The following is a 15,755-nucleotide window of genomic DNA, read 5'->3' as shown; positions in this document are numbered from 1 at the left end:
ACATCACAATGTGAACAAACTGACGGAGGCAGCAGTAAATCTGCTGTTTGCCGTGACGTAAAATTGATCGTTTTCTCTATGGGATTTGGTACGTGGAGAAAGTGGTTTTTAGTTTCCATCTACAAAAAAGCTGGTAAATTGCAAGAAAATGACATTGGAGAGGATCGTATTAGTTGAGCATGTTGTTGTAGCAGCATATACTATATGGTATGAATGAATAAAGTCCTCTATAAGTCTGCTCAGACAGATGTGGAGTCAGTGGTTGCAGCAGCTGCTGCCGTCAGCAGGTTTCCTGGCTCACGTTGGTCCTCAGCAGTGACTGCATCACTTCCATCATTGGGTGATTCAGGGTTTCTTTGAATTGTAGGTTGCGTTATTATTATTATTATTATTGGATGCTGACTCATGAACACTGACTTAGCATTTTCCATGAACCAGCAGCCTGGAGCATGGACGCTGACGTTCAGTGATGACCAGGCGTCCGACAGGGACAAAGACGCAGAGGCTTTTCTGGGCGGGAAAATGGACGTTTCTCTTTCTCTTCTGCACCAAAGTCTTGAAAAATAAAAGGATTTTTAAACACTGAAGTCAGACTCTATGGACTTTGGTGCCAAATTGGACTGTAGCTGTGAGTATGAATGGTTGTCTGTCGTCTCTTACGTGAGCCTGTGATGGACTGACGACCTGAACTGTCCAGGGTGTACGCCGCTGTTTCGCCCCTAAAGCAGTAGAAGAAGAAGGATGGATGGACCAGGCCACACGGTGGACGTAGTGGTGGTTTGCGCTCTTGCCTTTGCAGCAAGAAGACCCAGGTTCAAGCCCCGGGTAGAACAAGGGCCTTTCTGCAAGGAGTTTGCATGTTCTCCCCATGTGTGCGTGGGTTTTCTTCGGGTTCTCTGGGTTCCTCCCACAGTCCAAAAACATGCAGATTTGGGGATTAGGTAAAGGATGGATGGAGGTGGTGGAGGATAACGTGGTAGATAATGGATGGATGGATAAAGTAACCAACTTAAACCCTAACTTAAGCAGACGAAGCAGCAAAAACTGTAGATTTTCTGTGTGGACGTTGGTGTTTCCAGTCAAAAATGTCCGTGTAACTGCTCGAAAAAGTGGAAATCGTTGCCTCAAACAGAACTTTTTTTGTGTGCGCGCCTTTTGCTAAGTGGCTAAAAATCTGGTTTCTGTTGACGTTAGCGTCTTTTGTGACCTCGTGTTCCTGTTTTCCCCCCGTGTCACAGGTGTCACAGCATGGCCGGAAACCAGTCTCTGTGGGACGCCACGCCTCTGAACGTCTCCTTCCTCAACGCCTCGGCTCCGCCCCCAGCTCCGCCCTGGAAGGCGCCGACCTTCACCGTGGCGGCGCGCTGCCGCGTGGCGGCCACGCTGGTGCTGTTCGTCTTCGCCGCCGTCAGTAACCTGTCGGTGCTCGTGAGCGTGTGCTGGGGGCGGGGCTACCGCCTGGCCGCTCACCTGCGCCCGCTCATCGCCAGCTTGGCCTCGGCCGACCTGGTGATGACGTTCGTGGTGATGCCCCTGGACGCCATTTGGAACATCACGGTGCAGTGGTACGGCGGCGACGTCATGTGCAAGCTGCTGTGCTTCCTCAAGCTCTTCGCCATGCACTCGGCCGCGTTCATCCTGGTGGTGGTGAGTCTGGACCGGTACCGCGCCATCCTTCACCCGCTGGACTCTCTGGACGCCGGGCTCCGGAACAGACGGATGCTGCTGGTGGCCTGGGTGCTGAGCGTGGTGCTGGCGTCTCCGCAGGTACGGAACGGTTCTTGGACTTAATTGCTTTCACGGCGTATGGTGTCAGACGCTCGGACAGAACCGCACACTTAAAACTGTAGTTGTAACTTTTAAATATAAACTAAACTCGTAGATTTCAATTCAAACCAGAGTCTAATTAGCTCACGCGACGCAGATTTAGCTACACACAACGCTCTCTGTGTTTAGATCTCGCGTCGCCCGGTGACATTCCGTCGCTGCACACAGGAAATGATTTGTCAACGCGGGCAAGGGGCAACAGCAACATTGCGCTAGTAAAGCTGCAGTTGTAACTTTTAAATATAAACTAAACCAGATACCAGTTAGATCTGGTGTCGCCCGGTGACACGCAGCAGATTATTCGTCAACACAAGCAAGAGGCAACAGCAACATTGCGCTAGTAAAGCTGCAAAACGTGTTTTTAGCAAAGAAGAAACACGTTCACACGTGAATTCAACATTTTGACGGGATTTGAAAAAAAACAAACTCCTTGCCCCGCCCACTTTCTGCGCAGCTGCTGTATACACACAAACGTATGCTGACAGCATATAAACCAACACCAAAAAGTTACGAACTACAGCTTTAAATCAGCGCGTGTTATCCCCCTGGATTAACGTTAATTATCCGTCATTTTAAGGCCGTAAAATTAGATTATGATGATGATGATGATCTTTTATCTGAATCATAAAAACAGGACGAGAAAATGTCCCTTGAAGGACGTCTTTATTGTCATTTAACAGTCAGGTTACAAAGGGACTATAACGACTGACCTCTCACACATGGTTAGATCTTTGAATTAAAATGATATATACTGACAAAAAGAATCATTCATTCAGTCATTAGCATCATTACACAGAGTCATTTCACAGCTCTAATGACGAATGTGCAATTCTTTTATCGACAGTATATAACACTGAGGATTTAATACATGAGGGTAATAGTTATATAATGTTGAATTTAATGTGTTTTTCATGGTGAGAAAACATACAGTATTCATCTATATGTATATGTATGATATATTATTTTCACTTTTATTGTTTACACTCGATCAGGAAGGAAGAACAAATGATATATTTGTGTGTGTGTGTGAGTACACGCCGCAGACAGAAATAGAACATTATCATATATATTTACACAGATCACTTTCACACTGTATAGTACTGTATATACACTGACCAATAACAGGATGTGAGACCGATCCATAGACAGAAGCAATTGATTATGTTACAAGACGAATTCCACAGTTTGGAGTTAATAATGCGAGTGTTTTAAACGACGGAGTCGCACACAGGCAGGAGGTTGTTATGTTATTAGCAAAGGCCCAAGGCAGAAGTGAGCTAATCACGCTTTTCCATTATTCTAGCTCGACACGTCGTTTTCTTTTCCTTCCTGTAGTACCTGCTCAACGTGGGAGAGCAAAAGCAGGGATTTTCAGCGTACGGAATCATTAGAATCGGTTCAATAAAAAAAAGATTCAGTTCAGTTCTTCCAGTTCTTTGTGTCATGCAGTACTTCCTGCATGACACAAAGAAGGCTGAACGGTTCGAATACTGAGATTTTAGACATTTACTCTGCTAAACGTTGGAGATTAACACATGTTTTTTAAGATTTTTAAGTCTTTTTAACTGATCTACAGTTCGGCATTGTTGCCAAACGTCGGGCTCATGACTCACCAGTACCAGCCGAGTGCCGAGTCGAGTCGTGCTGGAACTGTATAATGGAAAAGTGCCATAAGAAGTGTGCGGAGTTAAAAAAAATTCTAAATAGAGGTTTTCTTTAGTTATTTGGTTTTATTTTTGTAGTTTTCTTATTTAGCGCACATTTGCTTCTGTGCTAGGTTTTAATAACCACATCATTAAACTGGTTTAATTCAAAGTTCAGTATCAGCACACCTTTTGTGATTTAACTGTCCTTTAAAGGTCACCGGTTTTAGTGTAAATAACATAAATATAATACATTTATATCAATATACGGGGAGGGGGGGGGGGTCCCCAAATCAAATTAAGCTTAGGTCCCCGTAAAGGCCTGAGCCGGCCCTGCTCAGTGTAATAATGTGATGAAATCTGGTTCTTATTATTCCACATATATATTCTTCTGTGTGGCGTTGTGTGGTCACAGTGACCTCCTCCTCTTCCTCCTCCTCCTCCTCCTCCTTCTTCCTCCTCTTCTTCACACTCCTGCTCTAATTGCTAATCACTGTCACGAACAGCACTAACCGTTGAGTTGAGCCTCAGTGAACAGACTTCACCTCCATCGCCTCCTGCATCTGCTTCCACGACAAGCTCTTGTGTCTTTTACGATGTCACACGATGATGGTGCATTCAAAAGAAAACGACTTTAATGCACCACCATGGAGTCAGAGACTCTCTCCTGAACTCCATGGTCCTCGGTGCAGTTTGTTTGGATGTAAACAAAAACACTGTTGTTTAACATAAACAAACTCCACTTTTCCTGTCTGTGTGGTTTTTTTCTGTGTAAACCGCATGCGCTCATCGCTCACGACGTCTTTTATCGCTCTATTCATCCCTCAGCTGTTCATCTTCCGGGCCATTAAGGCCGACGGCGTGGACTTCACTCAGTGCGTGACGCACGGCAGTTTCCGGGAGCGCTGGCAGGAGACGGCGTACAACATGTTTCACTTTGTGACGCTGTACGTCTTCCCGCTGCTTGTCATGACTTTCTGCTACACCCGCATCTTCACCAAGATCAATGGGCAGATGCACAAGAGAAAAGGTGTGTGTGTGTGTGACACTTTCTCACCTGCGGTCGTGTTTGTGTGTTTCCCAACATTTCACTCATGGCGTGAATAACGTGTCTCGAAAGCCGTGTTTCTGTCCAGTGGAACGGTTCAGTTTGGTCCAAATTCTTTGCATTTCCATCAGAAACAGTACTCAGGGTGAATTCCAATTCCTTGCTTAACCCTCAATCTCAAAAAAGTGCTGTCCCGATTCTCAGAAAAATTAAGTTGAGGGCCAAGTTTAAGGGCTGTATCGCCCTCAATATTGAGATTTTCCGAGACCACCCTTGGGAGCAAGGGCTACCCAGAATGCATTGCGTGTTTTGACATAACAAAGATGGTATATTCTGCCCCCCACGGTCTGAAGCCATATCTGCATTTAAGGGGTTTCCCATTTCTAAGTGACAAAATAACCCTCAACACTTGGTTTTGAGGGCCAGTTAAGATTAAGGGTTAAGGTTGAGGGTTAAGATAGGAATTGGAATTGGCCCTAAAACAAGGCAATCAGAGATGGCAGACTTTAACCCCCAGAAATCCACCAGAAGCCTCTGGCGGCCTCTGTTGGTCATATTTGCAAGTGCAAGTGTGGAAGCACAAACAAACAGACAAAACAATACTTGGTGAAGTGATTACTGGCCCCTACTTGGCCATACTGTGGTATGGTACGGTCAGGGTGAGTCCACCCACAGCCCAGACCCCGCCTACCAAGGAAAAGGTAGTCTGACCCAGGGCTTTATCATGCCAAACCGAACCGTACCACGACGGAAACACCAGCATTCACAGGTGGGCTGAGCCAACGTGACCAAGTCCCGCGGGGATCCGGACTTCGGACGCGCCTGGTTTAACCCACCAACAGGAACACAATATTTCACCGGCATTAGCTGTCAACGTCGCCCTTGTTGTGGTTAGCATGAAGCTCGTTCAGCTACGAATTGAACACGGTGACCAACATCTAAAAAAGAAAGAAAGAAAGCCAGGAACGTGCAAGAACAAGCTGACTGAGCTCGGTGTCTCAACGCCAATAATTCATGTAGTGTTATTACAGTGTTGTCAGAGGTTTATGTCCTTGGATGAGACACTGAACTCCTGATGGCTGAGTCAGCAGTGTGTGATGAGGCTTATATAGACGTTATTTAAGGTTTTTAAAAAAAGGTGTGATGCTGTGTTCAAACCGAGCATGATTTGTCGCGTCGGTGGGAGCCAGTCGGCGTATTTTAAAACAGAAGTAACAGGCATTTATTTCCATCATCCACTAAAAGCGTTTGTTACACTCTCTGTTGTGGAAACGTCCGCAGAGAAGAAACCGTCGTCTCGTGTGGATTCACAACGCCTTACGCGAGGATCTGGACGCGACGTAGGGCGAGATTCGCCGCTAACTTTGTGAGCTCGTCATGCGGAGGTTGCTGGAAATGGCTATCATCCATAAATTCTTGGACCGGCGCAACACGGGCTAAATGTTGTCATTGAGCGAGAACAAAAGTCGTAGGTTTGAAGACGATCGGATACCATCGGAGCTCCCGAATTTAGCGGTGAAACTCGCCACGTTGTGCCAGCTACCACGTTGTGGGCGCTGTGAATTTTTCAACTTTTTGAGAAAAAATCGCGAAGACACGATGACCAATCAGCGTTGAGATTCTCCAAATTACATCACGTACTTGCTAGCGGCAAGACTCCCCTCAGGGAAACGTAGTATTTTTGTGTATGTACGACATTTCTCTATCTCTTGTGGAAACTTCTGCAGAGAAGAAACTGACGATTTTGTCACGTTGCTAAATTGCCAATCGCGTCTACCGCGCGGACGCAAATATTGCGTCTCTGCATTGACTGCGTCGGGTCCGGCGTGAACACAGCGTCACATTTTCAGAACATAATCCTCCCGTACGTTTGACCACGTTGTTTCACCTGCAGATGGCGAGCACTGCCTCAGGCGCAGCGGCACAGACATGATCCCCAAAGCGCGGATGAAGACCCTGAAGATGACCATTGTCATCGTCAGCTCCTTCGTCATCTGCTGGACGCCCTACTACCTGATGGGGATCTGGTACTGGTTCCAGCCCGCCATGATCCAGCACACGCCCGAGTACGTCCACCACATACTCTTCGTCTTCGGCAACCTGAACACGTGCTGCGACCCCGTCATCTACGGCTTCTACACGGCGGCGTTCCGCGCCGACCTCGCCGACGTGGCGGCGTGCTGCCGCGGCCGCCGCGGCAACAACAACGCCTCGCCGCGCTCCGAGGACGGCCTCTCCGCTCGGAGAGCCGGAGCCCCCGGGGAGATGGAGTCTGATTTGAGTTCCAATCAGCACAGCGGGAATCCCAGTTAAAACCTGGAGGTTTAAAGCAGCGCTGCGACATCAGCTGTCGACGTCAAACCACACACAAGCACACGGTCTTTTTAGGTGTTTTCAATTAGGAAAAAAAAAACATCTTTCTTGAATTTAGCTGCAATATCCGAACATCAATCGACGCACCACCCTGACGGCCAGCAGGCGGGCAATTAATGACCATCTGTGTTGGTCCCTGTTGACCTTTGTCAGCATCTTAAAGGAGATCCGCTAATGGCTTTTTTGGCTGATTTAGCATATTGCATAAGCTCATAATCTCAGTGGGAGAGATTACTATGAGTGGAAGGCAAATGACTTAAAACAAGGCTCTACTCTACCACGTCCTTCATTATTCAATTTTGACGCATTAACGCTGATGTGATGTCACACAAGAGACGCCGTTATTTGGCCGCTCTTTGACCGTCAGGGTGGTGAATCCTTAGCCGTAGTCGTCGTCAAATGGCTGCGAGACCTGTGAGTGCCAATACTTCATAATACTTTAATTAAACCACATTGATTTGGTTTTAACTATGCAGCATGCGTACAGTAGGCACCGTCTTTGAGTTGGTGTGGTGGTAAAAAACACTGTGGTATAATGTTCTGTCAATGTGTTACACACTGGACCTTTAAATTCAAACGACATAGCGATGTTCCTGTTGTTTTTGACGTCTTTGTGAAGACTTTGAGTGTATTTTATGCAAACGGTCGGCTTAACGAGAGATTAACTTTGTCATTTTTGGTTGAAAAACTTGTGTATTTCCTCAGATACATTTTATAGAAGTGACTCGTGCGGGAGTTACAAACGGATCAAACGTTACGACAAGCACAGTGACGTCTTAAATCGTTCACGTAACCACTGACTGGACGACTCGGAGGTGGGAAAATCACAGGAAGTGAAACAGGAAATGATGAATCATGCTGACGGAAACAAAAATGTGACGTGACTCAGAGTTTTAAAGCTACTCAGTGTTTTTAAACTCAAGTCAAAAAGGGGGGAATTCTGGTATTTTTCGACCTTTGTGACACACAGAAGTGTCTGCTAGGCTGCGATGCATTCAGCGACGCTCGTAAAAAAAATCGAGAAAACTAGAAAACTAGCACTTTTGATGGCGTTAACAGAGATTACACTGCAGCCATTGCTGCCCGAGATGATCCACTGGACCAATCGTGAAAAAAATAATACCGCAATTCCCCTTGAACACCCAATGAATATGGCCTCGTTTTTGGAAGCAGCACATGAGTACATGCAGTATATGTAGCACGTGAGACATTATATACGTATTCAATACCCACTGTGTCGTCTACTGAAATCAACGTACTTTATGGTACTCTAGCTATGTATATAATACTGTGTTTACATATAAAACACAGACACAAAATTGATGTCAAAACTTCTTATCTCTTTCAGTCCTAGAAGAGAAGATAAGAGAATGTTGCTCCTTAAAACTGTGTCGGGTGTTGTTATCACTACCTCCTGAAAAAGAAGCTGTTTTCAGACTTGAGCTCCATGTAATGTCAGGACGATGCAGCAGGAGCAGTGATGTTTTTGTATTTTAAATCGTACGCTCAACACTGTCCTTGTACCGGCTCGCTGCTCTTCCTGGTTCCTCCCTGGTTCTCTTCCTGCTGCGTTCCTCATGTGTGACCTCACATGAGGAACGTAATCCAGAGATTGCGTTCACACTCGGGACTCTCTCTCATGTGTGCATGTCTGAAAAGCAGCTTAAGAACCACTTAACAAGGTCATTACTGTAATGCTGCTGCATGGCTCTTTGTTTTTTTCCTTTTTCTAAATTGTATAGAGAGCAATAGAAGGTAAGAGAGAGAGAGAGAGAGTCGTTACTGATGAAATATTGATTCATTCTTGAGGTTTATACGCACAAAGATGCCGGTATTGATCATGTTTGTTGGTCGTCGCGGGCAGAAGCTGCAGCTACATCGTTACAATATATGTGCGATCTATATGTAACATGTACACATTCAAGAGGCACTTTATTAGAAACGCAGAGTTAATACAGAGGAGGAATTCTGGACTGCACCATCTCCTGGATTCACACGTGGTGACTGTGGTGTTCGTTCATTCGTCTACTGCTTTATCCAACACATGAGGGTCGCAGGGTTTGGGTCGCTGGTGCAAATCCCAGGGTGAAAAAGCAGGGTACACCCTCACACGGAGACAAGACGCCATTCACTCTCACGCCAAACGGTCAAAGTGCAAACCATTTTAAAGGTTTATTAGCTCAGCGGTTCAAGGAACTAGCTAGCTAGCTGGAGCTAGCGATGATCCTGGCCTCTTATACTGGAACCTTCTCTGCAGGACATGGATGTATAATATGAACTGGATAGAGCTCCGCCCCCTCTCTGCCTTGAAGCCAATGTTTACATGGTGGCCACTGTGGGTACTGCAACAGTACACCCCATATGGAGCCATTGACCTCAATAGTAAAAGAGACGCCTGTAAAAGTGTCCACAGGAGACATGGACACGGGCTTTTATAGATCTAGATTTTTGGCATATGGACGCTGGGTGAGCAGCTTCATAGGAATGAACGGAAGCGAAGGGGGCGGAGCTCTATCCAGTTCATATAATACATCCATGGTGCAGGACCAATCAGCTTCCACCAAGACACACATACACAATCAAGCATTCGCACCTGCGACCCATCACACACTCACACAAGGAAAATGTGTTTGATACAACAGGAATCCACCCATTCCCCCCCCCCCCCCCGAGGGCCACAGGACAGCATAACGGTTCCCCTCAAAGAGCCAGATGTAACTGTCGTACAGAATAAATGTAACTAAATGTCACCAAATATCATGTAAAAATAAAGGGAACTATTCCGTTAAATATTGCTAAATAACTTTCCGTATTTGTTACTTTATTCAATTTCACTCGCCGCATGATGCGTATACAACGATACGCTGCGATCTAGTGGCGTTGTGCGGGTAACACAATCGCCGTGCATTGTGGGAAATGTAGTTTACGGTCAACGCACACCTTTAAAGCAGCGTAGACCTATTTTTAACACTGATTTTTAAGACCAATTATTAACTCGTGGGCCACATAAAATGAGGTGGCGGGCCACATCTGGACCCCGGGCCTTGAGTTTGACACATGTGCTTCAGAGCGTCAATTTAGAGTGTCCAACTTCACGGTTTCTGGACGTGAAGGAAACCCACAAACAAAGTTTTTACGAGGACACTCCCTTTTCCTACCTCCCATAAACCCACCAGCAACACATCAAACGCACCATTTTTTAAAGGTTTACTAGCACAAGCATGAGGACGTTTACAAGCAATCTGACTGTGAGTGGCTCAAGGAAAGTCCACTGCAGCAGACGGATAATCCGGCCTCTTATACTGGAGCCTATCTGTGCACGACCAATCAGCTCCCAGGATTCATCACACACACACACACATGTTGTTCAATCAAGCGTTCACACACCTGCAACCCATCACACACTCACAGAAAGGGACATTTGTTTGATACAGGAATGATAAAGTGATGTTGTGTTTTTATCTAAGATGTGAAGTAGATGTAGCAGGATTTTCACTTTCCGTCCAAGAGATGACACATTGTCTGAATTAAATTAAAAGATAGGAAACTGTGACGGTATCTGGAGTTAGTGCAGCCTTTTCCATCAGCTGTGTTTTCTTAATAAAGTGCTCATTTAATGTGACTATACCAACATTATTACTCTCTTGTAAGCAGGTGTGATGTTATATATATATATATATATATTAAACAGTCTTATATTTGCCCAATAAAAGATGTCATGGAAAATACGCTTGGTGTGAAATATTATTATATGACAATAGTAGTCGTAGTCCTGGATTAATCAATTACTGATTTGCTTTGTACGGAGCCCCCGAAGTGACATGAGAAAAAAAAGACAAAAATGTTTTTTTTGAAAAAAATATTTTTTTTCATCATTTTTTTTAAACTAAAGATCTCAACTTTGAAACTCGAGATTTCAATTTTTTTTTTTTTCCTTTTTTTTTTCTCATGTCACTTCGGGTGTTCCGTAGCTTTTCTCCATGAAACAAAGAAATCATTAAAACCTGAATAATTTTGCTTCTACTTCAACATTTTCCTTACATTTCGTGAAGATTATCGGCAGATTAATCAATTATGAAAATAATCGTTATGGTTGCAGCCCTAGTGGTAATTTAGAGTGGTCAAAGATCAATTTAAATCAAAAAAATTTGAATATTTAACAAAATCATCAATACATTACCCAGTCAGTCTTTTCAGTTAGAGTTAGCATTTGTTCGAATTAGCCTTCATTTCGTGACTATTGGTGATTATGTCAAAAAAACAAAATATGTTCACGGTCTATGGGAAGTTGACACCGAAGAATCCAGTACACACTGAATTAGGCAGCAAAGGATAAATAACAAAAGAAAGATCGAGAAACACAAATTAAACAAAATGTCTTTATTTGGTTTTAGGCAAATTGGGTTGTGAAGAAAGAGGAAGAACAGGCCGGAGTGAAGTCTGACATTTAAACAGAGACGTCTGCAGAGACACAGAGACCAAGCTGTTTGCTAGGAAAGATGAAAATACTGCTGTTAAACTTTTAAAATAGCTTAGTTAAAATTATACCACTTTTATTTATTTTAATTTTTTTTAAATTCAACTCACTTTTGACATAATTTAAAAAGGAACATTTTAATCCCAGGTTATTTCTGCTAAAGTAACAAACAGTACTGGTTTGTTCTATGGTCATTATTATTCGTTGTTTTTTTTAAATAATAGATGTTCGGTTTCTAGTGTAGCTCGATGGATAGCTTATAGGAACTGGAAAAACAAAATTCTCAATAAATATAAGTTGCTGTTGTTGTTTTTTTAAGAGCTTTAAACTACATTTTCAAGTTAATTACTAACAATAGAAGTAAATAAATAAGGTTATAAATCACACAAATCACAAAAACAATTAATTTCTCCCCTATATTAGCCAAACTTTCCAGAGTCTGTTTACAAACTAATGTATTCAAACCATGTAAACCTCAGTAAAATTGATAAAAAATCCAATGTTTTTGTGATTTGTGCGAATGTCCAACATTAAAGTGATAAAAAGATAAATATCTAAACATGGAAAATAAGTCACAGCTTGGTCTCCGTGTTTCCTGGTGCAGCGAAACTCCGCGGTCAGTCATCACCGACCTTTTCCTCGTTACCTAAAGACCGAGTACACGACCTCGGTCTGGACAGTGTAAAGCTTTCATTTTGCAGTTGCCGTCAGTTCACCAGTGGAAACCTTCCAGAACATTATTAAAGCACTGTTTTCTCATTGGTCCGAGCAGCCAGTTTCTACATTCCTACATTTTTTTTTTACCTTTTCTTATACGTCTTTGTTCGCTATAATAAACTGACTCTTCAGGGCAGAAAGCAAATTTGGCAAAAAAAAAACTTGAAAACTCATCACAAAGCAATCCTAACATCCTTTTTCTTAGCATCCTTACACATGACAAAAAGAAACAGCAAAATGTTGAAATTATCATAATGAATGGCATCAATTCTAATAATAATAATAATAATTAATAATTACAATAACAACCTTTTTTGTAAAAAAAAAGAGTGAACACTTGTTTTGGCACATTTTCCTGTGCACGACAGGAGCAACGCAATACGACTCAAATGAAAAGAGACAAAGGTTGAATGGTTCAAAAAAGAAGTTACAGATGCTTTCCGTTTAAAAACAAAACTAGCTCAACAACTACACACTTAATTCTCACTAAATAAAACACTTTTAAGACTTTTTTCTCAGTCGTTCATATCAAATACACTTTTTTGGCATCGCGTTAACGTCATTCAACTGTGTTAAAAAAAAGAAGAAGAATAGAGGTTTATAGTGGCTCTGTTTTGAATTAACCTTTCATACCGTTCATAGAAAACATGAAGATAAACATTGAGGAACATTAAAGCTTGAGGCAACGCACACTTTTGACCCATCAAACACTGTATGAACTTCTGCGGTCATTTAACAAGAGGCACATTTTCTCATTTTTCTGTTAGCAGTGGTGAATATTGACTCCATTTAGCATGTTAGCTATATCATCTGGTTGGCTACGGCTAATATGCCGCTAAGTTGCTGATGTATAAAAAGCATATCCAGGCCCAGAGTTGTGTTTGCTGTTTGCCTGAATACTCTTTACAGTTTCTAAAAAACAACGTGGGACGCAAGAATGGAGTCACAGTTAGCAGGTTTTTAGCTAGCCTAATCCTGTTCAGGAACCAGGAGTCTATGGCTAGCTGTTTTTGTCATTCTTATTAATCAAAACTATAGCTACAGATATATGTTATTCAATTTTAACACTTCAATTTTACTAGTAAGACTCAAACTGGTCATAATTCAAGTTCAATATATCTTTAATTATCCTCACTTGATATCTAAATTGTCCTTTTTAAACATAATGACGTTGTAGATATCTGAAATTGGAATTAGAGACGTCAACAAATATGTTTGAATCTTTCTAGTAAAAAAAAACTGAATTATGGACATCTGTGGCATTAGTTTGAGTAGTAAAAACCTGAAATACGGATATCTGTGATGCCATTTTGACTAATAATTGAATTACGGATATCCGTGACGCCATTTTGACTCGTAAAAACTGACCTATGGATATCTGTGACACTATTTTCACAGGGTAATTCAGTCAAATGTGGTCATTAAATGTTAAAACGGCTTGCTATAGAAGTCTTTCTTTTATAGAGTCCCAAAATCTTACGAGATAATTCTGTATGTTTAAATTAACAGGCAGCTGTTTTGGGGTGTTCATTTTGTTGTGCTACAGCTTAGCTAGCTGCCTAGCTACACAGTGGTGTTAGCAGTGTAGCTACTTTTCCCTGTTTGGTTGTTTGTTCAGCGACGATAGCTAATGTTGTGTGTGTGTGTGTATTTCTGCCCGTTAAGACAGAAATAATTCTAGCTAAACTTATTTTGAGAGTAGATGTTTATATTGTTAGCTGTTATTCTTTGGTTATTGACATTGAATCTAAAAGTGTGGCTCCATTTTAAATCTGCTGCGCTCAACGTTCACCTACTGTTTGCTCTCCACACACACATACGTTATATTTCCACGCTCGCTAGCATGTTTCTGTGCTTTGGTTATGAGGACATGAAAAGGTTAAAACTGGGAAATGTGTAAAATGTAGAGGTATTTGGTTACATATTTCGTAAAAATTAGCTAAATAGTTGGCACAAACTCACCTACTTAAAAATAGAAAGCAAGTATTCCTTATACTATTGACATAAAAGTCCTTTTTTAAAATATTTCACATCTTCATTTGGTCATTTAAAAAAAATGAAACGTTAGAATAAACAAAATACAGTTCCACGTTGAAGGCGTACACCTGGAATAATTCCCAAACGGTATATTATTTTTTTTAAAAGAAAGAAAATGTTATGAAATTATGAGGTAAATCTTTTCTTTTTGGCGTAAGTTCAGTTAAAGCACTTTAAACACGGGCGACGCCTTCGAACAGGAACGGACCAAAACTGTAAGAAAATGTAGTCTCTCTTAAAATAACATTTAAAAGGAAACTAAAGAAAACCGTCAAAATGTTTACATCTTTGGGTATCATTCAACTTGGTTTTCATAGAGGAAATTCTTAATTTTTTTTGTTTTTGGGATAGGCTGACACGGTGAGACGCAAGCCTTGTCCGTGCATTCAGGCGAGCATCGCTTTGAAACTTCCTAAGCTGCCAACTCAGGGTCTTTGAGGTCCCAGGGTGACCGATTTGGCATCTGGAGAGTTAACTTGGCGGCGTGGCGTCGTCAGGGTTTGTGCAGCTCAAACGAGTTACGCGTAACTCGTTTTCTCGGACGGACGTCGTAGAGAAAACATGGAATAGCGTAGGCTTCAATGTTCAGGTAACAGTCTAACGCTCCCATATTCTCTACGTGCTCCATCCTCTGCACATATCGTGTGTTTTTGGAGATGAAAACTTCATATCGACGTTTTCCGACGTCGGAAACAGAAACAACGGGCGACCTGGCGGCTTGAACTCGTGCTTGTTCAGGCAAATCGGAAATCTCCGTTAAGGGTAAGGCTTCTTCAGTTTGTGGCAGCGGAAGTCAGGCTCTGCCGTGGGGTTACGCTCTCCACGGCGGTCATCCTGGTTAGGCACACTCTGGACTGGCCTGGTCGGCAGCCTGCACGGAACACTGGCATTGGCACTGGTCAAGTAAATAGCTGAAGGTTAAAAAGTTTTTTTGTTTTTTTTTGGTTGAGGTAGGCTGGCACAAGCAGCATCGACAGGCTAACGTTGGCCTCGACTATGGCTCAGACATTCTTGTCAGACTGAGGTAGCTTTCTTTTGGAAGACGCGCGTACAGAATGCTTGCGTACGCGCCTCTTCCTAAATGGCTCGTACTGTCACTCGTCGCCTCTGTAAGGCGCTCGCAAAGGCAGCTGTGTTTCTTCCCTTTCTTATTGCAGAGAAATTGAAGGCAACAGATTAAATTGGCCCAGTCACGTTAAAATTATTTGGCTTCGTTTGGGTGTTTTTAAGACCGTAAACACGTCGAATCGAAGGTCGCCGGCGGAAGTCTGATGAGGTATAATATATTTTGGTTATGGAGCAGACTTCCACTGACAGACGTGACAGCGAGTGTTTGTGCACACAAAAAAGAATTTGACTGGGCCTAATCTGGAGTGAAGGCTTTTTTTCAACATGCACACGTGCATGTGCACAGGCAGTAAAGGCAATATGCTTTGGTTCAAGGTAGGTGGAAGGTCGTAGGAAGGTCGGGCGGTGAAGTGGGTACAGTATTCTGTTACTGGGGTTATAGCAGCAGGTTTTGGGGGAGGGGGGAGACTAAACCTTTGACTGGACTCTCTAAAGGGGGCAGCGTTGGGTAGGAAGGGGAGGAAGTTGGAGGGGGGGGTGTTAACGTCGCTATTCTTGACCAGTG

General features: G+C 43.0%; 1 protein-coding gene across 1 annotated transcript; it reads left to right on the top strand.

Annotated features, from left to right (window-relative positions):
- Nucleotides 1-1,248: 1,248 nt before the first annotated feature.
- gnrhr1 (gonadotropin releasing hormone receptor 1) lies at nt 1,249-6,831 on the top strand (the record flags this gene model as incomplete). Its single annotated transcript, XM_083900051.1, has 3 exons — nt 1,249-1,767; nt 4,299-4,500; nt 6,413-6,831. 3 exons carry the CDS (start codon nt 1,249-1,251, stop codon nt 6,829-6,831), a joined length of 1,140 nt encoding a protein of 379 aa, XP_083756177.1.
- Between the last annotated feature and the right edge of the window lie 8,924 nt (nt 6,832-15,755).

Source organism: Microchirus variegatus (assembly GCF_963457635.1).
Source record: "Microchirus variegatus genome assembly, chromosome: 13".
Taxonomy (NCBI): domain Eukaryota; kingdom Metazoa; phylum Chordata; class Actinopteri; order Pleuronectiformes; family Soleidae; genus Microchirus; species Microchirus variegatus.
The sequence above is the reverse complement of the archived record's forward strand: the minus strand, read 5'-3'. Positions and strand labels throughout refer to the sequence as shown.